Raw genomic sequence first — 27,932 nt, forward strand, 5'->3', positions numbered from 1 at the left:
CAACACGCCCACTTCTCTTTTCTCTTTCTGTTTTTTTTTGTCTCAAGTGCTGCAACGATACTCTCAAGATTAACGGATACGCTTTCCATGCACTGAAAAAAAAAAAAAGATTAACTTCAAAAATTGAAGTACTCTGTCACACCTCACTTTTTAGCTTTGACTCATGCAAATAATTCACTTTGATTAATTTAAATACAAAACAGATTGAGTTTACATAACGGTAGCCCTCCACATAAACAATTGGGTGTTTGTTTGAGTCTTAAATGAAAAAAAAAACCGGAGGTCAGAAAGGTCATATGGAGTCATACATACATATTTTTCCTTTTATTATTATTTTTAGCTAGTAAATGCACAATAAGTGCATTCTAACCAAATTATCCAGTTAACTCAAATGCCCTGAGGATCTCAAGACTTGATACTCCAAATAGGAACAATACCGCCCTCTTGTGTAGACTTTGCAAACTGCTTCGCAAGCAGTCAAGGAACTAAACACAGTTTTTTGTTTTTTTTAAATTCACAAATTATTTACAGTTCCGACATGTTACAGAGCATCAACACCTAAATTGGTCTAACTGGCCTGCTGAACAGTCCTGGAAAAACTTCATTGTCAGTCTTGCTCCCATTCAGTCCTTCCAGAAGACAATGCACAGTGTTTCTCACATGGGAGGTCCGAGGTGAAAAGTTCACGTTCAAGTCACGATCAAGCTTAGACCTCCATGCAGGAAATTGAATTGGAGTCTCACGTGGCTGAAAGTTGACAACAAAAATATAGACAACATCTGGTCATAACAGTGATAATCAGTTCAAGTATCCCTGCTCCGATTGATTTTAGTGCATATTTCCGCAACCTGAAAATAAGCAGTCCAAAAAAAAAATCCCCTTTTGTGGTTCTAATTGCTCAGCTGCTGGTCATAAATACAGTCCCGCAGATAAAAGCCTACCTCGCGACAGGCAGTAAACCATTTCTTGTCTCTGTCTCCACCGCTTCCTCCTTTTTTTCTTTTTAAAACATCTAAAAAATGAGCTCATAGTGTCTAACGGATGATCAGCGGTCAGTGACAGCCACAGGCTCTGACCACCATGTTGCGGTACTTCTTTAGGATGACATTGGAGCTGTCGTCAAAGTAGAGCACGGAGATGCCGTGAAGTTGCGTGGGAGCGCAGCAGGGCTTCGGCACCGTTCCCGGGTTGATAAAGTGCACCTGTGTTTAGAAGATGTAGAAATCGGTTTATCACGGAGCTTGACGTGTGCGGTAAAGACCTACCAGAGTTTGCACAATGGCGTGATTTGTGGCATTCATGTAAGAATTGAGCGGGAAGGCGCACTCGCCCTCGCAGTAGTATGCCGCGTAGCCCTCCGGTGCGATGATCCAATCCTAAAGAAAATAAAACAAATCCAGTGACATTATAATAAAGGCATATATAACAAAAATATATAAAGATATTCAACAAATGCCTTACCTGCCATCCCAAATCTCGAAAACTGACATACAGCTCATGTTTTTTACATCCATCTTTAGATATGCCAAGATCTAACATAGAAAATGATATTAAAGAGTATACATGCTTACAGAAATATTATGTTAGCTGTAAAATTTAATCATGAATTTTTTTTGAAAAAAAATACAATTATGAAATATTTCACATAATATTATGATTTTTTTTAAGTTAGATTTCTTAACGTAATTCTTTGACTTTCCTCTCAAATGTGAAGCAACAACGTGTCAAAGGTGAAAATGTGTGCAATGGACACCTGCTGCGGCCTCGACCGCCTTCAGCGCATCTTGAACGGTTTTCTGCGGTTTGGAGCGGCTGGAATGGCGCCCCCTGTGGCCGTGGGCAGAGCGGGTGTGGCGAAAGCGAACTTCGTTGGATTTGAAGAAGGCAACCAGAAAGGGTTGCTTTTCTTGAACGCCGCTGCCCATTAACAGCCCAGCCAGTCGAGGGGTCTTTCTAGAACCTGCAGTGGAGTAGAGTGAACAACAGGGGGAGCACTCTGAACTTTGAACATCCCTTATCTGTTTTAACATAGTTGGCTGATAAGGATGATTTTAATACATTAAGATGACTCCGATTGAATTTTGCATGAGGCATTTTCACCTTATCATATCACACGATAAGCACACTTACTGTGGTAAGAAAATAAAAAAATAACTTATGGAGTTGACTGACCATGGTTGTCTTCCAGCACCAGTTGCAGGCCCAGGTTGTGCTCAGGGTTGGCCAGCCAAAGATTACTGGTGGCAGTCAGGTCAAAGATGAGCCAGCCCTCCTCTGCAGCCCACACCTCTCGCTGTTCCACCAGCAACAGATCCACTTCACTGCGACAAATTGAGTATGACAACCAACACTCTTGACTGAATTCAAATTACAGTAAGAGGTGGATAACTTCAAAAAGTTAAGAGTCAACCCGTTCAACAACCAACGTGTCCTTTCGGAGCAGATTTGACAGATAATGTCTTTGTTTACAGAGTGATTTTTAGGCCCTCCAGCAGACGTCTGTCTTTTGTCCCGACGCCTGGCCGTCTGTGCTAAGGACCCGCGAATGACAATGGTCTTGTCCTCATCAGTGTCGTCAGGCCGACTGTCACCCACGAAGCCCACCCGTCTGTCCTCCACCATATCTCTTCGACGTGCTAAGTGTTTGTGTGGTGAAAAAAAAAAGCGGCTTACCCCTCCACCGCTTCCTGCAAGACCTGGTAGACGCTGATCCGGAACGTCTCGTTCTCATATCGTTCCTGGATAAAATCCTTAAAAATTCTCAACTCTGCTGCCGTGACAGCTTCTCCCTCTGGAATACGGGAAAGATCAAATCTGAATTCCCTTTGGTGCTTCTGGTACAGAAGTTCTTGGTCCTGATCAGCTGTGAAAGATAGACATGGGGGGAATTATTTATTTATGCACTCACATCAAACTTCTGGCAGAAGTCATAAATCAACATTTGATGGCGGCTTTTACGCACAATTTACAAGCCACTCCATTCCAACGACACCAAGCTCCAAGGTTTATTATTTTAAAGCAGCTGCCGCACACTAAACATTTGACTCCCGATGAGAAACTTCCTCCCTCGCGTGGAAAAGTTAAGCCATGAGATGCGAAATCCGAGCGCAATGTCAAGTTGTGTCCAAACTGTCGGCGACTCCAACGATTCTCTGATGTGCGTCGCCTCCGGCCACATCTCGGAAACGCCGCAGCAGGAATAGAAAAACTCTCGCCTCGGCCTGCGACATGATTGATCTAAACATCACTTAAGTCCACCATACATGCCAATAGGAGGGATAAAAACACACCCGGCACCCAATTTGGTTCCCACATGTGCGGACCACAAGAAAAGGCCCATTAAAGGCAGTGCCCGGAAAACCACAGCTGCCAGTCTGCTTTTACAAACACATTCACATGAAGGCAAGAAATCCACACAATTCACATCGCTGCCAGATTGTGTCACGGCCGCCACACCAAATCCCTTTCCCATTTATGTCCGTCCCCGATTGTCGAGGATAGACGTCAAGCGGCGGCAGCCTTGCGGCTTTTCCTGCCCGCCGGAGGAAACCTTGCTCAGACTTTCCAGAAGAACAGCGGTCAGAAAAGACCCCAAAGCTTCCTGACACTTGCCCGTGTTTTTGCAGCATGAGGCAACGTGTTTGTCCTCGGAAAGAGCGCTGGAGGTCTCCGGCGAAGGTGCGCTGAGTAGATCGGTGATTTTAAAAACGGCCCGATGACATCATTGTGACATCAGAAGACAAAAGCCTCCACCACTACAATTTTAATTTCACAGCTCAAAAGGTCTCACACACATTGAGGCGGTCTTTTCAAAACACTTCTAACACCACAAAAGCACACACACACACACATAGGCAGCCGAACCCTGCAAGTCATTTGTGTGACCGCAATTAAATGCTGGAAGGGAAGAGGGGAGGGGGGGGGGTGTATTTTTATGAAAGCAATAATTGCTTGTAAGGACTTGGCGTGTTTACGTTAGGGACCATTAGCTGCAAAGATCAGACCTCAGATATGCAAACTTCCCTCTGGGAGGGATTTCAACACTTCACTTTGCCCCTGACACCGCTGGGCCACACAGACACCAAGCTTCCATTAACCCTTGGTGATTTTCAGACTTTTTTTTTTTTTTTAAGAAACAGCATGGGTGGTTTTCAGACAGATCAGAGCGGTAGCAAAAAAAAAAAAAAACACGAGTTGGGAATTATTTGTGAAGGCTTTAAAATATCACATGCATCAGTGGAAGCTCAGCTTTTCATTACTCAAGAGAACACTTTAGCCCCGCTCACACCATTTACAGCTTTCGTGTGTTGACAAGTTGGACAGCATTGCACAAACTCCAAACTGTTTTCTTACAGATTATCGCAGTTACCAGGAGAACTTTGTCAAAACAAATGTTCCCCGTATGAATACATCTGCTCCACACGGTGTCTGTTTGTGTAGGATTTGGGGAGATTCATGAAGTTTGACAATCGTTCCATTTGAAGTGTCTGTCTAATCTACAAAACGACGATGGGCACAGAAGCCCATGTGCGCTTGTTTTCGAGTGAGTGTACTGAACTACACTGTGCCATGTGCAGATGAGATGTGGACTGGCGACGAAACGAAAAAACACAAAGTCCACCTGCAGGATACCTTCATCTGCTCGATGCTGTGATCTTTACAAGGGAAATGCCAGAATCCATTTGAGGCCATCATCTGGGGACCACCAACACAATGTTCCCCAAGTTCAAAACGTAGACATTAGACTTCATAGTTCATTCTTATTGTGTATAAAAATAACATTTAAATGCCTTTGCATTTACCACTGTTGTGTTTTTGAGATGTATTCATATCCGATGGCTCTTTATTTGTGTGTTTAAGTTCAAACTCAATGAAATCAGAGTAAATGGACAAGAGTATAAACAGGTCATCTCTTTTCAGTTGGCCTTTGACCCTCTGCCAGGCCCCGAGGCAACAATGCTGCAGGATGAAACATGACGTCCATACTGGCACCAACCTGTCTATACTCTTGTTGGAGCTCTCCTGAAAATTTGACATGCATCCAAAAATGTGAAAGCTACAAAAAAGTAATTCCGCAACTGACTTACGTTCCCTGCAATGTCAACGTCAGAGCTTTCATGTTAAAAGCATGCAGTTAGCATGTCAGCCTTCCAGTCGAAGGTTCTGTGAATGAATTTTGGCTCGGGCCATGTCGAGAGTTTGCATGTTCTCCCCCTGCTCGCATGGGATTTCTCTCACATTCCAAAAACATTGGGCCCCTGTTGCCTCATAAAACAAAAAATGGACACAGACTGTTGACAGGACCGTAGTCCGAAGTGAAACTCACAGATGTTACCCTAAAAATAGCATCATTATGATAGTCAATCTTTGCAAGAAGCATTTTCACCCCAACTGTCACCTGTTGGATCGGACTTGCAGGTTCATCTTGACTACAGTTCAGAAAAAAGAAAAAAAAATCTAATAAAGACACTGTGAAGGAGGACGGGGAAACCCCCAAACCAGCCCATTAAACTGAACTTAATAATAAACCCCATAGTCATTTGCTGCAAGATGTACACACGCGCCTCAAACTTATTTATCAAGCAAATGCAGAAAAAGAGGATATTTTAAATAATTAGAATGAGGAAACGTTTATGGAATGAACTTACCAAGATTGACGAAACTCATGACCATATCAGCATCATCCAGAAAGCGACTGTCCTGCAGGGTGACCAAGTTGGAAGCCTGGAGCTCCAAATGGGGATTGTAACTGGAATATCTCATGCGTGGCGCGTCTATCGAGGCAGTGTTGTAAAGATCCAGCATGAACAACGGGGCAGCGTTGAATCTGGAGTGAACGTGCGTGGGTCGCGGGCGATGAGGCAGCCCCAGGATGGAGAGGATCTCCCGCTGCATGTCCCTGCGCTCCTGGCTCCTCAGTCGGCGATGGATGAAGCTGGAGCGCACCTCGTTGTCCACGGAGACGTTGGAGAAGGACATCTTAGTGGACGAGACGACAAAAGTCCAAATCAGGAAGAGAATCTGTGTTACCAAGGCGCATGTTACGGTTTGAACCATCTTTTTACGCGCGTCTCTGAAAGATCACTTGTAAATATTCCGAGGCTCAAAACTCGAAAAGGATAATAGGGTTATAAATATTTACAAAAATCTAATGCAAAACAGGGCTCTCCTATGTTCCGGTCGTGTGCTTTCCTTTCTTATGGCAATTTTGGTGCGCGTTTAGCGACCCTCTGAAAGGGAGGAGGGGCAGGTTGGGGGGGTCACGGGGAGGGGGGGGAGGTTAACTACTGTAAAAAGACAAGATGAAGAACGGGCCCGTGTCCTAAAGAAGCCTAAATTGGAGTATTTTTACCCATAAGTGTCATGCCAGATTTTTAAAAAATGTTTTAGTTGGAAAACTGTACGTATTAAAAACACCAGACTTTTGAAATAAATAGGTCGGTCCCAACCTGATGATTTTTTTTTTTTTTTTTTACTCTGAGGACTAATAACCTGCCGTTTAGTGGCATGAAGGGACTTGCCAGTGGCCCCAGTGAATTAGTGTAACAATGTGCAAAGAACTCGCGGTTGCTTTACTAGGGGGCCCCGGGCAATTATCGTTCAATGTAACTGTTGTGCAATGAAAAACTCCTCAAAAATATCATTTCATAAAGTAACGAGCAGATGAAAAGCCATGAAAAACTCAAAAAGGATCGGTCCGTTGACTTCAGGCTGCATAGGCTTTGTTTTATGAGAAAGATCTGTACTTCGCTTCAGTATTTATGACACTGCAAACGTTTGGCAAAAAAAAAAACTTTAGAATTGCAAACCTCAAATAAAGATGGAATGCAAAGAAAAATCAATGCAAAAATAAATGCGTTCTACACTCAAATGCGAACCAATAAGTGGCATTTTTGTCCTACACTGCCCCCAAGGGGTCAAAGCGCCGAAGTGCACATCTCCCTGGAGTCCCTACGTCATCAAACCGCGACACCGCGCAAAACAAGCGCCACATTTTTGGGTTGCGCCGAATAAATTCCCTATATTCGTTTCAACATCTCGGATTCAATATTGGGACACAAGATTAACGAAGTCAGGGTGCGTATACTGTTGGATAAAGAACCGTCCGCATCGTTTAAATGTTGCGGTCTCTTGACGTTTGCCGGTCTGGGTGGAAGATTTCCAACCGGGAGCTAGCTAACGTAGCTGGCTCTGAATTCCCGACAGTTCACGCTCGTTTTTTATGTGAATCGTCTCATTCGAATAATAATGAAGCAAGATCCTAATCTGACATTTGGTTGTTGTTGTTGCGTGCCTATTACTCCCAAACTGGTGGGCTGATTGTTGATATTCGTCAAACCCCCTTATCGAATGTATATGTAGTTTGCCTGGTAAAATTGCTGCTTGCTTTATGGATGAAAGGCCATATGTATTTCTCTTACCAGGTCTAGATCGGGAATTACGGTAATGCACCATGAGTTTATTTGGCACAAATACCGGTTTTGGAACAACGGGAACTGGCGTTTTTGGAAACCCAACAACCGACACGCACAATCCCATGAAGGTAAACAACATGTAGTGGCTACAGATTAACTTGTGGGCTTGTTGTCCTCAAATATTTTACCGTTTCTGCTGTGTCTCAGGATGTTGAAGTGACTTCCCCGCCTGATGACAGCATCAGCTGTCTGGCTTTCAGCCCTCCCACCATGCCTGGGAATTTTCTCATTGGAGGATCTTGGGCTAATGATGTCAGTACTTCTTAAGAGTGTTTTAGGACAATTGTTAGAACGTGTGATGTAAGAAATAAGAATTTTTTTTGGATGATTTGCGACAAGGTCCGGTGCTGGGAGGTACAGGACAATGGACAAACTGTCCCCAAAGCTCAGCAGATGCACACAGGTCCTGTGCTTGATACATGCTGGAGTGATGTAAGTCTTACCATACCGTCATGAAGATAAACAGAACAAATGTTCAAACTTGCTTGCTTTCTGTCCAGGATGGGAGTAAAGTGTTCACTGCTTCCTGTGACAAGACCGCTAAGATGTGGGATCTCAACAGTAATCAAGCAATGCAGATTGCACAGGTAATATGGGACGGATGCACTTTCCACCCACTATTTAGATTCTGCGTGATCACCGCCTGACTTGACACTGCTTGCAAAGAATGATCAACCAACGTTCTCCTTTCCAGCACGACGGCCCAATCAAGTCGATTCACTGGATCAAAGCGCCTAACTACAGTTGTGTCATGACCGGGAGTTGGGACAAAACGTTGAAGGTATGTCTGCACTTTGAAATGCGTCAGACATTTATAACCTTTCCAACATGACACACGTTTGCTTGTCTGTTTTTCTTCCAGTTTTGGGACACTCGCTCTCCCAATCCGATGATGTCTCTTCAGATGCCCGAAAGATGTTACTGTGCAGATGTTGTACGTAGATTTGACGAAGGATTATGCCATCTACGCTCTCGTTCAAGGGATGACGCTATCTCCATATCTGTGATCCGGTTCTGCAGGTGTATCCCATGGCTGTGGTGGCCACAGCTGAGCGGGGCCTGATTGTGTACCAGTTGGAGAACCAGCCCTCTGAGTTTCGCAGGCTTGAATCTCCCCTAAAACATCAGGTGAGTTCTAGTTGTCTTACACATGCATTTTATCTTGAGCCTTTCTGTAACTCCAAAATGGAATGCTCCAAATGTGGCCTGCAGCATCGCTGCGTGGTCATTTTCAAGGACAAGCAGAATAAGCCAACTGGCTTTGCACTGGGAAGCATTGAGGGACGTGTTGCCATCCACTATATCAACCCTCCGAACCCGTAAGTATCCTGATAAAAAGTCTTTTTTTTTTTAATATACAACCACAATCTGACACAAATGTTTACCTGTTTTCAATTAGAGTCAAAGACAACTTCACCTTCAAGTGCCACAGGTCAAATGGAACCAACACAGCCACCCCGCAAGACATTTATGCTGTAAGACTTTGATTTTTACATGACATGGAAAAACTCTCTCGGACAATAACAATCAAAAACAATCATTATCATCAAAATCGCTTTGATAGGGAAGGAATGACAACAAATACTCCAAATGGATTTTCTTCCTCACCAGGTCAACGCCATTTCCTTCCATCCTGTTCATGGAACTTTGGCGACCGTCGGCTCAGATGGCCGTTTCAGTTTTTGGGACAAAGACGCCCGCACCAAGTTGAAGACATCGGAGCAGCTTGACCAGCCCATCACAGCCTGCTGCTTCAACCACAACGGCAACATCTTTGCATATGCTTCCAGCTATGACTGGTCAAAGGTAACATGACTTGAACATGATTTAAATAAAAAAAATCCTTTGATATTCAAATGTTTTGAGCTTCCTGATTTCTTCAGGGCCACGAGTACTACAACCCCCAGAAGAAGAACTACATTTTCTTGAGGAACGCCGCAGAGGAGCTGAAGCCTCGGAACAAGAAATGGTGAGAGCTCGGCAATGACCATCCATTAGACTGGATACCGGTTTCGCCGAATGGAATCCTCACTTCCTGGATGAGCGCGCGGCTCATACTGGGCCTTTGTGACCGCCGCGCAGCCCCACGCAAGCGTGGCGGATTGGAGCAGAAACACCCGATTCCAAGCCACTTCTTCTCCAGTCGGGGATTCTAGCAAACTGCTTGAGTGGGAATAGCGCTTTACACAAGTGACTTAATCTCTTTGATGGCTTGTGTGGTTTCGACAACTGCGGCGTGTTCAAGCTGCCTTTGCACATCTACAACGAGTGGGTTGAGAATGAAGCTTGCAGGCTTTTCAAGCTGTCATGCGTAGCATAGCTGGCTAATTGTTGTTTGGCTATTTATCAAAACAAATTTGTCAGAATGCAGAGATGGATTGACTACTGTTATCATGAAGTCAATGAATTAGGACAAGAAATATTTTAGTGACTACCGCTATTTTTGTGCTATTTATTTCATGCAAAATAGGGCATCGTATATTAAATAAAGAGCCTCTGTTCTATTTCACCGACTGCCTACCTTCCTTTCTTTAGATTCACATCTGGTGGTGTGGGGAGACGCAGACAACCAGATGCTTTAGTGTGCGTATATGATCAAGAAAGACTCCTTCCTTTTGACACACCTGGACCAGCTGCTCTGATGCTGCTTCCTGTCCATGGACCAACCAGAGAGGCCTACAAAAATGGTTGTATATGTTTATATACATATGGAGGGTTTGCCATTCATTTACATCTGCTTTTGGTTTTTTTCTTTGTCCTTTTTTTTAAACACTTTGTCCATTTTTTAATTTGTTGTTATTCTGTAGTTTATCTCTGAATGGAATTCTGATGTAAAATAAACAAGTGAAGATAAGTTTGTTTGAATCTATTCCATCCATTTTCTATCATCCCAGATTTGCTAAATGCTAACCGACCTAATTTGAAATGTAAACCTATGTATAGGGACATAAGATTATACCATTATGGATTTTAACATTTTGGTTTGCACACGCATGCATGTTTTAAGCAAGTCGACCAGCAGGTGCCGCCTGTTGTCTGTTCATCCATCCATTATCTTAACTAGAGGTGTTAGGTCAGGTCATTGACTGAAAGAGAAAAGATGACATCAAAGATTCTTCAAGTTGAGTTCTTTTAACGTTGGAGATAAACAGTCATGAAAGCGGGGCGGGGGTTGCCACGAGTTTATAAATGAGGTCACAGAGGTAGCAACAAAGGCCATGTGTGAAAAGTGAACCGGGTCATAGAGCACGAGGTGGGAATTAAATGCCATTTTATTGAAGTTATTAGAGTATCACCTCACTGTGAGCCTGACTCTTAGTACTTAGCAGTGGAACTCCAAACCGCCAAGGGCAAGATTTTCCGCAGCTACACTTTACCGTCTCCTCCTAAAATCCGTAAGCAAGTGGCAGCACTTTTTGCAAGGCTTGCCTCTGCAGTGTTAAACGTCCAGTGCACCTACTTTAGTCTCTGAAGCAGCTTATTTCAAGCTGCGTACCAAACAAGGCCATATTCGCCATTCCTAAAAAGTGGACCTGGCTTCATTAATTTACAACATGGGAAGTGGATATTAATAAACGAGACTGTCATAACAATACAAAATCACAGCTGAGAGCCTCTACTGGAGTGAATGCAAAGCATTTTTTGGTTTTTGTGCGTGGAGTTAACCTCTACTATTTTATCCTTCAATGAATCCACGCCACGTGGAAAGAGTAATTTCCTCATGGATAGTGGGTCAAGGCACTCTTTATGTACAGTTCGAAGTCTCTGAAGGACAAAGGCAGGTGCAGCGGGGCGTTCCGAGTGGGCGGGGCAATGTAAGGGGAACATAAAGAAGTTGGCACGCATGCGCTAATGTGATTGGCTAAGAGTTACATGGGGGCGGACCCACATCTCTGGCATATAAAAACACTCACCACCTCTTGTCCACCACAACAATCTACGAGTTGTGCGTGCTCGCGGAGGACCAATCACGTTCGTAAATTATCTAGCGGTTTCTCTCAGGTTGTTTTACGCGCAGCACATTTGCATCCACCAATATTTTTCACTAATGCCGAGCCGTCGTTAAAGCTCAGTTCAAGTCAGTTTAGCCAATGTGTGCCTCTGGAGGTTTGGCCGGCTCTCCAATGCTTCTGCATCAGTTTATGAACGGAGCCCTAGAAGCCATGCATCCCACCGCGCTCCAGAAGGACACTACTTTTACCAAAATCTTCGTCGGAGGGCTGCCGTACCACACCAACGACGCGTCGCTGCGAAAATACTTCGAGGCCTTTGGGGACATTGACGAGGCTGTGGTGATAACTGACAGGCAGACGGGCAAGTCCCGAGGATACGGCTTTGTAAGTAGAACTCACTTCTCACCGTGATGGAATACGCACGCTGCCCTCATTTGCGTAACAGAGTGTAATTCGTTCAATTTGCTTTCCAAACGCTGTCGAGTGACCGTCTGTCTGTCTGCCTTTCCACATGTCGACTTTCTGCCCTGATCATGTAATTGAATTGTCTTTCTGTCTTAATGAGGATGAAGGCTCTCACATAAGTTAACTAAGGAGATTATATTTCCACACATGTCTGCCTGTAACAAAGACAAGCTCATTCACCCTCGAACAACCCTGGCGCACGGCTTAAGTGTGGGAGAGAGTCGGTCTGCTCTTGGTTCCTTTATATGGTTCTTTTGGAGCGGCAGCAGTGGGAGAGCTTGACCTTGTACAGCGCGCCCTCCATTGTCACAGACGGAAGCGCCCGCATTGCTCGCCGTTGAGTTGATTTACGCTGCAACTTGGCTGCTTTGAAAGAAAAAGTCTTCATCCTGTGATCAACTTTGCAAAGATCTTATCGTAACTCTGGCCGACGCTGCGGCCCTGAGATGTTGGATCCATAAATGGTGATGGGATTTGTTTAAAAATCCAGAGAACAAAAAAGGGTCCCATTGCATTTGCTAATAGGTGACTTATCACGTCCGCCAGATAAAAACCGGCCATTCTCCCTTTTGACACAAAGCACAGAAGCCATGTGAGCAATGCAAATATTTACCAGAACTCTGGAAAGACCCATCACTACTAGTTCTGCCGGGCCAAAGAAGGAATGGAAAAGTGTTGTCTGTTTACAGGCTGCATGGAAGACAATTGCTCTGTGTTTACACATCAGCTTCTAAACTGGAGAGAACTGTCCTACAAGTCTTGTTGCTAACGGTTGAGCGCAGAGACCGGTGTTACCTGTCAAACAGGCTTGTTCGGATGGGCCTGCTGTCAGCCAATGCACGTGCTGAGTTGACCAACGGGAGATAAAACTGCTCATTTTCCATTGGGGGCCGCGAGTGTAAACCAACAGCGAGGGGGCGGGAGAGGTGCCCCAAAGTTGAGCTCACCAAACACACTTCAGAGGAGGATTAGTGGGACCCCTAGAGCAAGGCTCCACACAGTGTAAACAAAGCCTCGTTCCTGCCTGTGTGTTCACAACACAGACGACGGCGTGTTTTTTCTTTTTTTTTTGTCGCCTTGCTGTTTTTCAAAATGCCCTCTAAAACAATGATAGCCATGGCCTCCATGACTCGGTGGGTTAACTGAAACCACAGAGTTGGCTGAATGTGGCAATCGAAACAGAAGGGCTCGTCTAATGCCTGGAGGGAGTCAGACGGGGGGGGGGGGGTCTAAGACAAGCTCCTTAATACTATGTCCCTAATTGGATATCCTTAAATGTTACTCTGCTTGATCCATATTTCAGCGGCTGTGCTAATGCTGCTACTTAAAAGAAATAACCATGGACTGCCTCAAGTATAAGAATGGCAGTTTGCCGCCATGTTAATCAGATTTTCTTTATTTGCCGGAACCTTTATGAACGAAGACTGCGGAGGGGTGGTTGCGCCTCTCATAGCTGATGTTTTTGTTGGCCAATCGATGCACTCCTTTTTGTATCAATTGTCCGAGTACACAAATGCGAGCAAAAACGATTTTTCTTCCCATCACAGGTAACGATGACAGACCGAGGGTCGGCTGAGAGAGCCTGCAAGGATCCCAACCCCATTATTGATGGCAGAAAGGCCAACGTCAACCTGGCCTACCTTGGTGCCAAGCCTCGCAGCATACAAACTGGTGGGACAATTTCGGGGATTATTTACAGTGGGAAAAAATATGGCAATATGCTAGTTAGTTAGAATCTGAGTAGTACTTTCTAAAGTATTCCGTATGTTTTACTCTCTCATTGGCAAAGTTCCCCCAAATAAGAAGTAAAACAGGCTTGCTTCAAATATTTGCCACTCCCAGTTAAACTTTAACGTAAAACTGAGACATTCATCAAGACAAATTTGAATGTTAAAGCACCAAACGGTTCAACCAAACCCACTCGCTGACTGCTAACACGAAATAGCGAAAGCGATTCATACCTATTGATTTGACAGTGGATCAATCTTTTAGCTTTATTTTTTTTTTGCCAGCGCAAAAACCTGGCATGAAAAATCAAGCACGATATGGCGGGCGTTCACTTGTATTGCGTTGGTTGTTTGCTGAAAGCTTGGAACAGGCCCTTCCTCTGTCTCCCCACGGTCTCTGTGTGTGTATTGTTCTCCGGCCCTCCTCTGTAAATGCAAATGCATGCGCTTGTATGTGCGTGTCTGACAGTCGTCCTCGTATCTTGCAGGCATATCCATCGGAGTGCAGCCCATTCACCCGGCATTCATCCAGAGGCAGTACGGGTAAGTGAAAGGGAGTGGGCGCTTGTTTGTGTGTCTGTGTGTGTGCGCTTGTGCAAATGTGCAATGCCACTAGGCCACTATTTCTTGGACAAACAGGGCCTCTGGAAAGTACATGTCAGTTTCTGGGCCTGCTTGCAACTCTAGAGGGAGGGGGGGTGGTCTATTAGCATATTTGGGTTTTCTAGGCCAGGGAGATTGCTCGCATATCTGTGATAATAGAAGGGCATTCCAGAGGTGAATGTGTGACTCACTTGTTAAGTATCGTCAGCAGCTTATTGACTCGTCCACTCGCCTCGACCATCTGAGATACGCTCTGCTGAGCTGTTGATGAGCCTTTCACAAAATGAATGATTGCCCATAAGCAGATCTCGCGTATCACTTCCTCAAACTACAAGCGAGGCCTAACTGTCACTTTTTAAAGCCGGAGAATGAGTGTATGTTCACGCAGAAATCAACATTTTTTTTTTTTTACAATACTTAAAAGTAAATCTCTTTCAATGCATCTTCCTGGAAATCTCAGGATTTTTCCACACTCCGTTGGGACAATGAAAAAATAACACCGCCACCATCCCCCCCCCCCAAAAAAAACATGCTTCAACCAGCGATGATCATCTCCTCACATCCCATTAAATCAACCCGCACTGGGTATTAATGATCCACTGGGAATACGTCCCATCGTGTTCCGGGACACGCGGAGGACCCCGGAAAATCCCACGTCTGTGTTTCTGTTACCATGGTGATCGCAGAAAAGCCCTCGAGGGTTTTCGAATGTGCCGTTTTTTGAGGAACGGCTCTGGCAGGTGCCGGCTCATATTACGACGCTCTAATCAGCCGTGGCCGCCACCCCAGAGGGGAAGAGGCCTACACCGAGCACCTGTCCTCCTGCCCCTGAGTCTGGGAGATGGTGAGTGACAGACGCAGGCCTCCCTAAGACACACAGCCTACAAGTGGCTTTTCTTACCCCCCACCCCCACTCCCCAAGACGACATATGGCGTGCTGACATGGTTTCAAGTGGGATTGTAAGTAGAACTGGAGTATTGTATACAGTGTGTACATTCTCGCTGAGGTCAGCAGATGCTTTGGACTTTAATGGGCAGAGGAGGTGAGGCAAGTGTCAAATGTTTTGATAGCGACGACCCCTGGCACGTTCGCTCACACTTTTCCAGTCATTTTTTCATTTAAGGAAGCGTGTTCTATTTGGCGTGCATTTTTTTTTTTGTTGATTTGTCTCTTCCCTGGCCGCCACCAGCAGTGTGAAAGCTGACACGTCTGAGGGAGTGTGGGGGTTGAGGAGCTGGGGGGTTGCTTTTATCTGGAGCTGTTGTTTTTTTTAATGAGGCAGCGTGCATCCTTGGTAACACACCGTTACAGGTGTGAAACGTCGCATCCTCGAGTGGAAAGGGGCATAAGGCTTCCGTGTCGCACGCAAAAAACTGAATGTCGTTTGAGTTGATTGACATCCCGACAAGAAGGCGGCCGTAACATTTACAAACAAGCATTCCGTTCAAATCTCAGAGCGGCTTGCCCCCACTGGGCCATCATGTCAAAAATCACGCAGGCCCGCCGTCAGCACAAAACCAGCTGAGCTCGGATTTTCCAACCAGCGTCCACCGGACCTCTCGGCATCCCCTCGCCGCTTATCTCTTTAGAGAGACGCTACAATTCAAGCTAACACCTCGGCATTGTATCGATCAAAGGACTCCTTTTGTCTCATCTTATCCTCTGCGTTCCATTTAAAGTCCACATGATCCCTCTCGAGTTCCACGTGGAAGATTATATCAGCGGCCGAGAGCCGAAGCCACAGACGAGGCACGTTCTATACACACGATGGCTGCGTGGGCGCTCCGCACTAATGTAGCTTGAGGTTGAATACTTCTTGACCATTTTTCATTCGTCCTCTTTCTACATTAGATTAGATTCAGCATGTGATTTTGGGGATGAAGTGTGTGTGTGTGTGTGTGTTTCGAATGTCACCTGTAAGGAAGCACTGACCGCTCAACTTGTACACTATACAGACAGTCCGATTTCTTTTCTCGATAATAATCCTCCTCCTGTCCAACTTCCTGCCACGGTTGCTGTACGCCGCCAGCTGACGATCAGAGGACACCCCCCCCCCTCCCCTCGCAAAAATAGGACTAGTCCCGAGGAAGGGTCTGACAGCAAATGTCCCGCCCACACATCTCGTCTCTCCGCAAGGTGCCAGCGATGGCTTGAGAGTGCCGTGGCGTGCCGTGCCGTGTGCTGTGATGGAGTGAAGTGCCTTTTTATCTGTTGCCGTGCCGTGTGATATGAAGTGAAGAGGTTGCACTGATTGCGGTGTGACTCTTTCCCTATTATGGCATGGTTTGGGGTTTGCGGTGGTTACTGCTGTGTGGGCGTGCGTGTGTGTGTGTATTGGGGGGGGGCGGTGATGACATCCCTATCCTTTGCATGCTTCCATCTCTTGCTGTATTGATTCCACAGCAGCCTCTCATTACTGATGATTGAAGACGGAAGCTGATTTTTTTTTTTGGTATCAGCACTGAGAGGCAGCTCAGTTAATGACATTTGTTGTGCTGTGCTCGTCGTCGTCCGTGATTGTTTTGCCACTCAAAACTAGAATGTCAAGTTTTGAAAGCGGAAGGGGTCTAGCTATTTTTATCCTTTTTTTTTTTTTCAAATAAGGGGAATTTTTGTCTGCTACTGCTCTCAAACACGGGATAGCTCCTCATCTCAAAGCAAAGCAAATCCTCTTGATTCGAGTGGCAAAAATAAAAAAAAACAAAAAATGAATATTACCATACTACTGCAAGTCTTGCTCTGTTCGGTCTGTGTTGTCTTTTCCATAATTTGGAACTGCCCGTTGACATTCTACATTAACAAGAAACATAATTTTGATGTTTGTGTTCTAAGTTCAGTGCAAAAGTCTTTGCTACAATGACCTCATTTTGACTGGTAGGGTGTTAAGATTCTGAATGATTCATAACTCTACCATCCTGTATTAGCCAGAAAGTGGCCTGCTAACAAACAGGTGGAAGATTAAATGTGATCCACCACGTTTTTCTTTTTTTTACGACTTACTTGAATGAACATTATACTAGATTTGGTCATTATAGCATTGCTAGCAACAAAAAGACATTTGCACTGTGCTGTGTGTCAACCAACCAATCAATATCATTTTGATACCCCTGGTTCATTTTCGGTTCTACGGACCTTCTGACCACCACACCAAACAGCTTTAATCACCTGTCGAAGAGCTTCAGCACCTGACGGCAGTATTGTTAAGCCCCCCCGCGGTTTGTGTGTGTGTGCGTGCGAAAAGCAGCAGCTGTAAAAACACTCTGCTGGTGCCTGAACTTGAAAACCTGCCACTAACGGCTGACTCTTAGCATTCAGCCGCCCCTCCCCACGCTTGGAGCTAAGAAGGCCCAACCTAACATGTTTGGTAGGTTTTTTTTTTGGATTACTGACACAGACCGAAAGTAGAGTCATCGCCATCTCCTCCTAACCGCCTCTGGCACTCGCATCTGCCAGAGTTCCCGCTAGCCACAGTTTGTTTTACGCTCTGGAAGCAATGTAAACAATAGAAGCCAGAGCCTCTTTGTATCTAACATCCCTTGTTTGGTCTTTTTTTTTTTTTTTTTTTGGCTGAGTGCAGGTTGGCCCCGCCTTACGTCTACCCGCAAGCCTACGTGCAGCCCAGCCTGGTACTACCCACCCAGCTGTCGTCCTCTGTGACAAGCAGCCCTTACCTGGACTACAGCGCCGCCTACACGCAGTACGCCCAGGCCAACTTTGAGCAGCAGTATCCCTACGCCGCCTCCCCGGCCGGCTTTCTGGGGTACAGCTACGCCGCCAGCCCCGCCGCCGCCGGTGTGGGGCCGGCCCCCGCCGCCACAGCCCCGTCCACCGTGCACCCGGCTCTGCCCTCGGCCGCCGCACCGGCCGCCGCCTTCCTGCACTACGCTCCGCAGCAGCAAATCCAACCCGACCGCATGCAGTGAGATGTGGGGGGGGGAAAGGTGGACCGAGGGTGGCACATGCCCTTTGGGGGGCTACCCTGTTTTCAGGGCGTTTCAGGAAAAGGAGGGGGACTATTGCACTAGACGCTATCCATCAGGATGTCCTCTTTGCTCATGGGGTGAAGGTAGGGGAGGGGCTGGATTACAGCTAGGCGGGCTGAGACGCTTTAATGTATAAGATCGCTTCCAAGGGCTTCTAGAAGCTGACTCTTTATTATTGTTATTATTATTGTTATTCTTATTCTTTATATTGTTCTTTATTATTATATTGACACCATTGTTAATTTGTAAGCCATTGTTATCATTGTCATGCCTCTCGGCTCGGTCGGTGGAGTAACATGTCTGTGGTACATATTGTTTTGAGAGCTTTCTGTGACATATTATCAGCTGGACACGAGGGTGACCGCTGGGGGGGCAGAGGACCACGGGGGTCGAGTGACGACCGCCTCCCACTATCACTGTCCTCGTGCTAGTGAAGTAAAGCACTGCACCGCCATGAACAAACTCCCAGCACTCAGCTCGGCTCCAACCTGGAGGACACCATGTGTGACTTCACCAGGAAAAAGGAAAAGAGAAGATCTCAACATTCAAGCCTCGGAGCTGCGTTGCATTCTGCCTGGACAATATCAGGAAGACAATTTAGTCTTTTTATTGAAGAGGCCTTAACAAAGAGTCTGCTACTTCCCCCCTGATTCACACAAGCTCCTTTTGCCAGAAGTGCAGACTTTGTAACTGCTCTGTTTCCAGCAGTCACTCATTAACCTGACCCACTAGTCTCTTGGTTATTTTTGGTGGATGTAGATGATTACTGTATGTGGGCGTTTGGGACCAAGCGGGCCATGTACGTTTCATCGACGCAATCCGACACTGCTTTCAACCAGTGTTTTTTTTTTTTTTTTGTTTCCCTTCTCTATCTGACTGTCACCAATTGTCCAAGCACTGCATTCAAGGTGTTTTCAGTCCTCAAGTACATTTACAATATTTATATGTAGGTATTTATAAGAGGTACTAAGTTAAATAGTGTGTTTTGTTTTTTTCTTTTTGTACTATGACTGTAGTTGTAGCACTGATGCCAATGAACCTGCAGAAGCATACCTGCACATCCATGGGTAGAATTGTCTTTGTCACCATGTCAGTGCATTTATGTGAGCGCTGCTACAGATGAGGCCTATTTGTAGTAGATCTCTCTCTGGTTGCATCAGCATATGACTTTTATAGTCCTTTTAAGAAAAGCCATACAAGTTGAGAATAAAGAATTTGTACTTAGTAATGCCGTCAGCCTTTTATTTTTTTTTCATAGTTGTCATTTCAATGACGTGAAGCTACATTTCAATTTCACAAATGATAAAGGTTGAAGCTGCTGAAAAGATTATTGTACTTCTGTTTGGTGTGAACGTCATTGTTGGTACATTAGTGTGGCTCTAATACGGGGTCACGGGGTTCACTTATCCAGAGGAGAGTGTGTGCGTCACTGGATCCTCTGCATGCGTGTTTGGGCGAGGGTGGGGGGTGCATGAGGCCCCCCGACTTTGACTTATCAGTCCTCAACACCACCACCTGTTTGGGTGCTATGCGTTCTCGACGCCAGCGCTACATACATTTGTTAGTTGCCCCCCCCCTCACACCACCCCACCCCAAAAACATAACTATCAGGCACTTTTATTCCCTTTCTACTCAAGCTCAGCTAGTTTTATTTTCCCTCCCAGCGTCGCTATTTGATTACGCTTACATCAGCTCTTTGTGAGGTGTCACCTAGAACAGAAAATAAAACACAGCTAAGGTTCATCAACGTTGGCACCTTGCTTTTTAAACTACGACCGATTATTTTTATTCGATCTTTCATTGGTATAAAGCTCAACTAAGTTTGAATGAAAATAGTTTCCAATTATTTTTCTTGTCATCCTCAATTACTACTGCTAATTCACTATTGTAATCTAGTCATTAATTTGAATCTTACCCACAGTTCTCAGTAAACAACCATAACATCTGAGTCATCTGTGCTAAAGACAGATTTAGGTGTACCTAATGAACTGTCTGGTGAGGGTTTCTAACATCGGTGACATAATTCAAAATAAAGTGTCTGACCACAATTGACAAAATGTTTCTGCTGTTTCAGCCAACTAAGACACTAACCCCTCCTCCTCTTTTTTTTTTCTTCTCACTGTTTATCTTTGACTATCTCACCAGCCCGTTCATCGTCCGCGTTCTCACTCACCCAATGATTTACTCAACTGGGCCTGTCATTTGTGTTTTACTTTCCTTGACATTTCTGCCACTCGTTTCCACTTTGGTGAGCGCGGTGCTGTTTCTCCTCACGCTTCATTGCTTATTCTCTCCACTCTCATCTCCTTTCCTTTTTCTCTTTCTCTTCTCCTCATCTCTTGCCTCGCAAAGACACGCCAGAGAGGAGCCCAAACTGAGTTGACAGTGTGTCAACTTGATAAAAAAAAACAAGCTCACGCAGGCCCCAGAAATGCTGAGTCACCATGAGGCCTATCTGTTTCGGTCCCTCTCCTTCGCATGATCATGTTAAAAAAAAAAAAAAAAGTAGGTGTCACTCTGTACGTGCTTCTCGCTCGCTTGTGCAACTGTGACGTATTGGAATTCCTCAGAAGTGTCCTAAAAATGGCCCCACCTTATCAGACCTCTGTTGGCTTCAATTCCAACGATGCAAATACTCCTATTACGTGTCCGTGTGTTATATGAGCAAAACATTGTCGTCAAATGAGATCCAAAACAACAGGATGACCTTCATTTTGTAATGACATCATCTCATGGGAATTCCTCTGATTAACCTGTTCCACCTACAGGACCACAGTGGAAGAGGTTTGACTTCACGACAATTTCCTGAAGGCTTTTTCTGTTCTGCCTTAGAGCCAGAAGATCTGGGTTTTAACCTCCATCGGAGCATTTATGTGTAGACTTTGCATCTTTTCCCAGGGTGCCTGTGCATATTAGACTAATTGAAGACTCTAAATTGCCTTTAGGCGTGAATATGCATGTGAATGGCTGAACGGCAACCAGTCGAGGGTGTACTCTCACACTCATTATCGTTGTCATTTGGGAAAGGCTCCAGTTACCAACAACCCTGATGAGGACAGGCTTTTAATAAAATGGATGGATGGCTAGTTTGCTGTGCTTATTAATATCACAAAATACAGATAAGAACAAAGTCAGACGATGAGGCCTGTGCAATTCAATTGCTGTGACTCCGGCACCCAATTTAGATCCATCTGATCCTGGAAAGTGTCACGTCTGAGACGTTCAGAGCCTCTCACGTCAAGATCCACAAGCACCCTTAACCCGCTCAGATAACAGGTTGCCTGGTGAGAATCAGGTTGGAAGCAGAGTGAGAGATGGCTGACGGGCACCGCAAAATGTATCCGAAAGAAGAAACGATGAAAAAAAGCAGTATTGTGTCAATCCCTCCTCATCCTGAGAAAACGAAAAGCGTTCACAGTGGCCGACTGGTGAGCACAGAAGTTTTATTTTAGGCCTTTGGAGAAGATGGAAGGTAAAATGGGGAGACAAAAGGAGCACGTAGATCTTCCAAGACAAAGAGGGCTGTCGAAAGAGACAATGGTAGAAGTCCTACTTAATATACGAGTATCTTGCTACAGGTGATTCTCCCTCACCCAGCCCACTCTGCATAATAGGTGGCGACAGGCTTGTAAATGAGGCAATGAAACCTTCAACACTGACCAAAAGGCACTGAATACCTCGCTTCCATCGCTAAACCGTTTCTTCACAATTTGCTTGCATTTATTTCCACTCTGGTTTGTCAAAATATAAGTAAATCAATATAAGGTTGGGGCGGGCACTGAATGATGGAAGATGACACTTGAGTAACGTTGTCTGCAGCTGAATGGGGAGCCAGACGCTGGCCCAACATGGTGCCGTCACACCTCCGGCTTCTTTTGTTGCTTTGACAGCGGATGGTGATGGTGAGAAGAGCCAGAAGAGGCAGCTCCTCATGGGAAATTGGAGTCAAGCAGGACTAATTGCTTACATATAGAATTACCAGACCGGGCTAAGATCTTAAGTCTTGCCATTTGATCTATTGGAGGATTGCAACTTTTGGGAAGGTTCGAACCATCTACTTCCATACATGTTCCAAGATTCCCAGAACGTTAAGTGTGAACACAGCTAAAGTCTGTAGTTACAAGCTACAACTGTAACGTACACGAGCAGAAGACCAAGGACAGGGTTTTTTTTTTTTTTCCATCCAGACTTTGAGCACTTTCCCTTATTATCTTAAACACTTGTTTGCTCAATGTGTTGTATGCAAAGCTAGAAGGGTGGGGGTGCGTGCGGGGTGTGTTGGTTCCGTGCCATATTTCCTTATCTCGGGCTAGCATGCTTGCAGAAATAAGCGGGGGCCTCCACCTCGACCTGAGAGTCAGCCAGCATTGTTGGTGGGGCAGAAAACAGAAGGACGAGAGGAAAGGAAAGCGGGCAGGTGGGGGCTGTTGGAAGCAATAACAACAGCAGCTGAGAAAGAGAAACAGACAAGCGAGGTGTTGAACTTCTGCTTTCGGAGGCGTTGACGACCACAAACTGTCGGCGCTGCAGACGCAAACACAAAAATCGATCCACTTCAAGTGAGAGGGGGGGTCCCGTGTGAATTATCACAATTGTCCTCTTTATTTCTCTTCCCGCCTGTCTGTGGAGTTATGGCGGAGCAAAACGTGTGGGCTGAAGTTCAGGCGCCGCCTTTGGCGCATAATTTCATCTTGAGCGGGGACAGTGGGCAACAGGTGCGTGAAAAGAGGATGTTAAAAGCACACTCAATGCCCCTATTTGACTTTCACTACCACAAGAAGACAGCTGTGAAAATGCCTTTTTTTTTTTTTCCCCAACAGTGGACTCTATGTGACCTCCGCGTCATTGGGGTCGACGCAAAGCGGCACATGAGTTGTCTGGCTATCCCGTATGTAGTTACTTAATGAACGGTTGGGGCTATTAGCGTGACAACTGGCACAAAGCGTGAGGATAAATATGAGGATAAATCACATGCGTCAGAGATGATGCAGCTGCTCTTTCTGTCCATGTGTCACACCAGAAAAGTGAAGAAGCCACCTTGATGCTGACTCAAGCATGATGATGAAAACAGGTGCACACAGAGCGTGAATGTGGCTTTTCAAGTCAGATTAGAATCTTTTTTTTTTTTTCCACAGGAGAAAATATTTTCAGCCTGGTAAGTAAAAAGATGTCGAAAGAAGTGATTAATTTCGATTGTAAAAAAGTTCTCTCAATACCCTCGCATTGATAAAGTCAGAGTAAAAAGGTTCATGTAACGTTCACACGGACCTGAAGAAAAAATAAAAAACATTATTGAGGCAGAGTGGAAGCCAAAAAGGGGCATCTCTCTCTACAGAGGTCGGACGAGAGCTTGGCATGATCTATCCTTGGATATTTCGGTCATTTGAATCTTTTTCATCTCTCGCACTTATCTGGACTTTTCAGGCCGGGAAGCTCCCCCCATCACTCAGTGCTCCCATCATTTCTTTTCGGAGGATTTCTTCTGACCTCTCCTAATTTAGTATGTTCCGCCAACCGCCGCTTCCCCTCTCATGCGAAAAAAAAAGGCTCTCACTAAGCTCTCTGTCCTGTCTCCCTCGTAAAAACATTGCAAGCCCTGCGTGTGTTCGTGTGTTTGAGTGTCTTTCCACGGCCTTACAATTATATTTCCAGTTCTGGAGGGAGCCGTCGGTGCGCGCTGAGGGTTGTCCACCGCGGTTCCCCACCAGCTCTTTATAAGGAGAAGAGAAAAAAGGGCCCTGCTGTCTATATTTAGACGGACTTTATTGGGCCTCTTGTCTTCATCCCCCTCTCTTTCGGCGCCGGTGCTCTCTCTCGGAAATCTCTCGCCATGTGGGCGGCCGGCCCTCCTCTCCATCGTGGCGAGGGGAGCGTGAGCCTAATAATGATGGTGATAATAACGGAGCAGAGGGAACAAAAGAGAGGGAGGCTGACAGAGAGGTAGTGGGTGGTGAGAGAAGTGTCTTTCCCTATGTCTCCTTGAATGACTATTATCCACAGTGCTGGACAAGTCCGCTTCTCTGCTTCATTTAGCTCCAAGTGCAGGAGGAAGATCCTCCTCCTCATCATCATCATTCCACTATTTATAATGTGAAATACGTAGACCTCCCAATAAAACATTCTCAAAATGAAAGAAATGACCCCCGTGTCACAGTCCTCCTCTGGGCTTCTCTTTCAAATGGCTCTGAATCATTAACTTTAGAATCAATGTACTTTAAAATTTTTCCATGACAATATTAGTGCAGTTAAATACGTCAGGCCAAAACAGACTCCCTTAAAGAGATCCTCTGATACGTAGCATCGGCTGAGATAGGCTCCGCCTCACCCCAATGATGAGATACCAAGCAAACCTCGGCTAAGTGGTCTGGTGTCAAATGGGCTTTCTCAAGAGCTTTGACCCCTGTGGTTCAAATGAACTGCCAATGTACTAAGACGCTGAGTATCTTTTCTCTCCTCCCACCGTTGCCCCGTGATTGTGGCAGTCGGGGAGCAGCGCGACCCCCACCCCCAAAAGCAGCTCGTAGCATAAGCGCCTTCTTTCAAAACCCCAAGTCGTCTCAACGCTCATAAAACTCAGAGTGGTAAACTAAGGGTGGAAATGGTTCTTTTCATGAAATACAGTGGTGACATGTTTTTGTTTTTTCAATGCACTGTTAACTGCCTGCAGCTTTGCAAGGTACTCAGTAAGTGCTCTGTGCAAAATATGGTGACATGATGGAGTCCATTAAGTGCATTACCATGGTAACAGTATATGGACAAAAGTGTCAGTCATACAGGAACTGAAAATGGAAAACAACCAACGTAGAGTCAGTCTCTCCCTTTGCACTTAGATCTTCTACTCTTCCTGAGAAGATTTTTTTTTTACAAGATTTTAGATCCCCTCCCGAAAGAGACTCAGCAGACTCCCATTCTGTCTCCTCCAGCCCCACACTGACAGGGCACATCAGGCAAAAAAAAAAATTTACATAGGCGCTTCCAAATTGTCGAGCCATGTACGAAAAACATCAACTGCCATGCAAATTACAAACAAATGCCATTCAAAGGTAAGGAAAAGGGAGGGGGAGTATTTTGACGATCTCCCCTTGCCCTTTGGATCATTTGCGCCTCTGATTTGAGGCTGTAAGGTCGTTCAAGCTTTAGCACAAGAGCAGCAACAACAGGACAAATCATGACATCAGAATAGTGGAAGCAGCGTGGAAGACAATCGCTCTCTGTGCGGGAGGTGAATAGGCCAAGCCCAACCCTGACTGGACAGAGGCGCTTGTCAGCGGCCATGTCGGCCGCACATACACAATCGCTATTCAGCGTGTGCTATTAGCTTGGAAATTGACATAGCATTTGGACAATGCATTGACAGTTAAAACCCTTTCCCTGTACTCTCTCGTGCGATCTTGTACTAATCTGTATGTATGAGTGAGGAGTTTTATTTGTGAGGTTCTTTCTGTCCGTGCTCGGGAACGCAGAGGCGGAGGCGGAGTAGGAGGAAAGGCCCCAAAGAAAGAGACGGAGCGTACAAAACAAAGAGCGATGTTGAACAGAAGCCCCCCTCGACTGACAAGGGAATACAGGGAAGTATACTCGGGATTTTAATAGTTTAGTGCAGAAATATTTGGATAATAACTGAGCATTTTATAATTGGACCATGGACAAATCTGTAGGGTCAATAAATAAAGTGCTTTTGACATGCTCATCACAATCACAGTTATACAGTCATCATAAAAATGTTGTGAAATAAAGTAAATGAGGTCTTATTATAAGTGGCCGAACATCTGATTTTTTATTTTTTTTTTTACATCATTTTGATGAAGTTGAGCTTATATTTTGTGGCCTAATAAAAAAATAATTAGTAATGAGATCTTAATTATATTATGATATATTATATTCATACTCAGCCAAACTGCATGTGCACACCCAACTGTAAAGCCAAACCTTATTTAACTTTTGTAACATCATCATGTTAGCATATTTCAAGTTCAGATATTTCCCCTAAGCCCTCCACTGAAGAGCCCCCCCTGTCTAAACAGCCATAAAGGTTTACAAACTGTGACAGGGACAAGTGAAGAAGCTCACCTCATGGCTGAATTTCACAAGGGCAGAAGGAGAAGATGGGGGGGGGCTGGGGGTGCTTGGGTTTGAGAACCTCAGAGCACAGCATCAGGCGGAGAAAAACACCTACGGTGAAAAGTACACTTAAGAGCAGCTCAATCAAATGAAGTGCAAATAGTGACGGAGTGAGTATACGTATGCTGTGTTTCAATACAATACAAAACCCACCTGTCCTGCTGAGGTCTCAGAATGACAACAAAGGCCTTGTGGGCTGTGTACGGTTTGTGTTTTGTTAGTCATTCACCTGGATGGGAAACAAAAGGTTTGTATATTTAGGAAAAAGCTTTTGTGCAGAAAGGTTCATGGGTTTATGAATTTGCATAGAGGATGCTGACTTAAACAGGGAAGTGAGAAGCGTTATGGTGTGTGTGTGTTGGGGGGCGTAAATGTTCAATTATTTTCTGAATTAGCAGATTATGAATTTGTCTACTATACGCCTATTTGTACCACACTGGTGAAGACGTAAAGTGGATATAAAAAGTCTAACATCCATCTTTAAATGCTAGCACCTCTAAATGTGAGACCATGGTGCTTGGACAAGGGTGGAGCGCCCTCTGCAGGTCGGAAAGAGCGACTGCCTCAATGAAACCATATGATCTCATTTGTTTAAATTAAACCTCCTTGAAAATATATTTTTATGTAGTTGTACAGGTTATGGGTCACATTGAGGATTGTAGCAAATGGGCAGGGCTGGGATATGTTATATGGTGCCCACAGAACAATTTAGTCATCATCTTTCCAACCAATTGAACAAAGTATGTCGTAGCTAAACATAGATAAAAGTTATAATGTTTCCAAACATCCTAGAAACTTTCTCAGCCCATAGTTGTCACGAGGTAATTTATTAAGCTTCATACCTTTGCTTCTTCGTGTGTGACATCTTTCAGACACACCTGTGCCCATTACTCTCAAAAACAAAATCTCGCGATAAGGAAAAAAGAGATAAATAAAAAGGCTCCGGGGAAATCATGTGACCACTTTCAACCAATCGCGTCTGTCGCTCGTATACGCCGCTGGATTAAACGAGACTTGACTGCCATCTAGTGTCATTTTAGGAAACATGCTATTAAATGAAGCGCTTCTCAAATTGACAGCTTTCAATTTTGCCCTATAAACTACGTTTGACAATTTACAACTTTCAGTGCTGTTATGATAGTCTACAAAAATGCAGTACAATATAAGTTTTGAGTGCCATTTTTGTACTACTCTAGCAATGAAGGAAATTACTCATTATCTGAAAGAGAGTCACTTCAAATGCAATAAAAGTTTTGAGTGACATTTTTGTACGACTCTAGCATTGAGGGAAAGTATTTGTAATCTGTAGGAGAGTCACTTCCCTTTCTCATTGCCCAGTTACCATGCAGGAATTTGTGGTCACATGACCAGTACGGCTGGTTTTGAGGCCAAGTGGCATAGCTGTTTACACCACAAAAACTAAAAAAAAAAACTAAACTCTTGTTGTGCAAGCTGTCATTATTTATAACGATCAATTCTCAAATTGATTGCCACTTAACCCCTTTCAATGTATTGCCGTTAGCTTTCATCTTAGGCAAATTATATTTTTATATTTGAGTTAACCGTCTGGTAACCTTTTCAGGATTTTAGTCTGAAAATTTAAG

General features: G+C 44.9%; 3 protein-coding genes across 6 annotated transcripts; 2 read left to right on the forward strand and 1 right to left on the reverse strand.

The window, feature by feature from the left end:
- Nucleotides 1-158: 158 nt before the first annotated feature.
- On the reverse strand, nucleotides 159-27,239 carry LOC148391091 (bone morphogenetic protein 7-like). Of its 3 annotated transcripts, XM_088388588.1 has the most exons (9): nucleotides 27,171-27,239; nucleotides 26,482-26,557; nucleotides 26,278-26,379; nucleotides 5,649-5,979; nucleotides 2,674-2,863; nucleotides 2,173-2,321; nucleotides 1,754-1,960; nucleotides 1,266-1,376; nucleotides 159-1,202 (listed from the first exon to the last, which is right to left on the reverse strand). In XM_088388588.1, exons 4-9 carry the CDS (start codon nucleotides 5,977-5,979, stop codon nucleotides 1,120-1,122), a joined length of 1,071 nt encoding a protein of 356 aa, XP_088244714.1. In that variant the 5' UTR covers nucleotides 26,278-26,379; nucleotides 26,482-26,557; nucleotides 27,171-27,239; the 3' UTR covers nucleotides 159-1,119. The 3 variants fall into 3 exon arrangements, 2 of the variants coding, with proteins under 2 accessions (XP_088244714.1, XP_088244713.1); XR_015861153.1 differs by lacking the exons at nucleotides 26,278-26,379; nucleotides 26,482-26,557; nucleotides 27,171-27,239 and adding an exon at nucleotides 1,462-1,532 and having other exon boundaries at nucleotides 159-747; nucleotides 942-1,202; nucleotides 5,649-6,218; XM_088388587.1 differs by lacking the exons at nucleotides 26,278-26,379; nucleotides 26,482-26,557; nucleotides 27,171-27,239 and adding an exon at nucleotides 1,462-1,532 and having other exon boundaries at nucleotides 5,649-6,218.
- rae1 (ribonucleic acid export 1) lies at nucleotides 6,923-10,329 on the forward strand. 2 transcript variants are annotated; one of them, XM_088388590.1, is made up of 13 exons: nucleotides 6,923-7,077; nucleotides 7,425-7,543; nucleotides 7,623-7,727; nucleotides 7,815-7,907; nucleotides 7,976-8,062; nucleotides 8,170-8,256; nucleotides 8,338-8,409; nucleotides 8,496-8,603; nucleotides 8,688-8,794; nucleotides 8,875-8,950; nucleotides 9,087-9,281; nucleotides 9,359-9,444; nucleotides 10,011-10,329. In XM_088388590.1, coding segments are annotated over exons 2-13 (1,107 nt in total). In that variant the 5' UTR covers nucleotides 6,923-7,077; nucleotides 7,425-7,453; the 3' UTR covers nucleotides 10,012-10,329. The 2 variants fall into 2 exon arrangements, with proteins under 2 accessions (XP_088244716.1, XP_088244715.1); XM_088388589.1 differs by lacking the exon at nucleotides 10,011-10,329 and having other exon boundaries at nucleotides 9,359-9,448.
- On the forward strand, nucleotides 11,388-19,435 carry LOC148391093 (RNA-binding protein 38-like). The gene is made up of 4 exons (XM_088388593.1): nucleotides 11,388-11,812; nucleotides 13,441-13,564; nucleotides 14,109-14,163; nucleotides 17,802-19,435. Exons 1-4 carry the CDS (start codon nucleotides 11,567-11,569, stop codon nucleotides 18,145-18,147), a joined length of 771 nt encoding a protein of 256 aa, XP_088244719.1. The 5' UTR covers nucleotides 11,388-11,566; the 3' UTR covers nucleotides 18,148-19,435.
- Nucleotides 27,240-27,932: the final 693 nt, after the last annotated feature.

Source organism: Syngnathus floridae, chromosome 11 (assembly GCF_059516105.1).
Source record: "Syngnathus floridae isolate MCC-2025c chromosome 11, RoL_Sflo_1.0, whole genome shotgun sequence".
Classification (NCBI taxonomy): Eukaryota; Metazoa; Chordata; class Actinopteri; order Syngnathiformes; family Syngnathidae; genus Syngnathus; species Syngnathus floridae.

Coding starts and splice junctions, on each gene's coding strand:
- LOC148391091 (XM_088388587.1), bottom strand. CDS start 6,057: ATGGTTCAAACCGTAACATGCGCCTTGGTAACACAGATTCTCTTCCTG. Junction 2,864..5,648: donor CATGAGTTTCGTCAATCTTG/GTAAGTTCATTC, acceptor TATCTTTCACAG/CTGATCAGGACCAAGAACTT. Junction 1,961..2,172: donor GGTGCTGGAAGACAACCATG/GTCAGTCAACTC, acceptor ACTCCACTGCAG/GTTCTAGAAAGACCCCTCGA.
- LOC148391093 (XM_088388593.1), top strand. CDS start 11,567: ATGTGTGCCTCTGGAGGTTTGGCCGGCTCTCCAATGCTTCTGCATCAG. Junction 13,565..14,108: donor GCCTCGCAGCATACAAACTG/GTGGGACAATTT, acceptor CGTATCTTGCAG/GCATATCCATCGGAGTGCAG. Junction 14,164..17,801: donor TTCATCCAGAGGCAGTACGG/GTAAGTGAAAGG, acceptor GGCTGAGTGCAG/GTTGGCCCCGCCTTACGTCT.
- rae1 (XM_088388589.1), top strand. CDS start 7,454: ATGAGTTTATTTGGCACAAATACCGGTTTTGGAACAACGGGAACTGGC. Junction 7,728..7,814: donor GAGGATCTTGGGCTAATGAT/GTCAGTACTTCT, acceptor ATTTGCGACAAG/GTCCGGTGCTGGGAGGTACA. Junction 8,951..9,086: donor CCCCGCAAGACATTTATGCT/GTAAGACTTTGA, acceptor CTTCCTCACCAG/GTCAACGCCATTTCCTTCCA.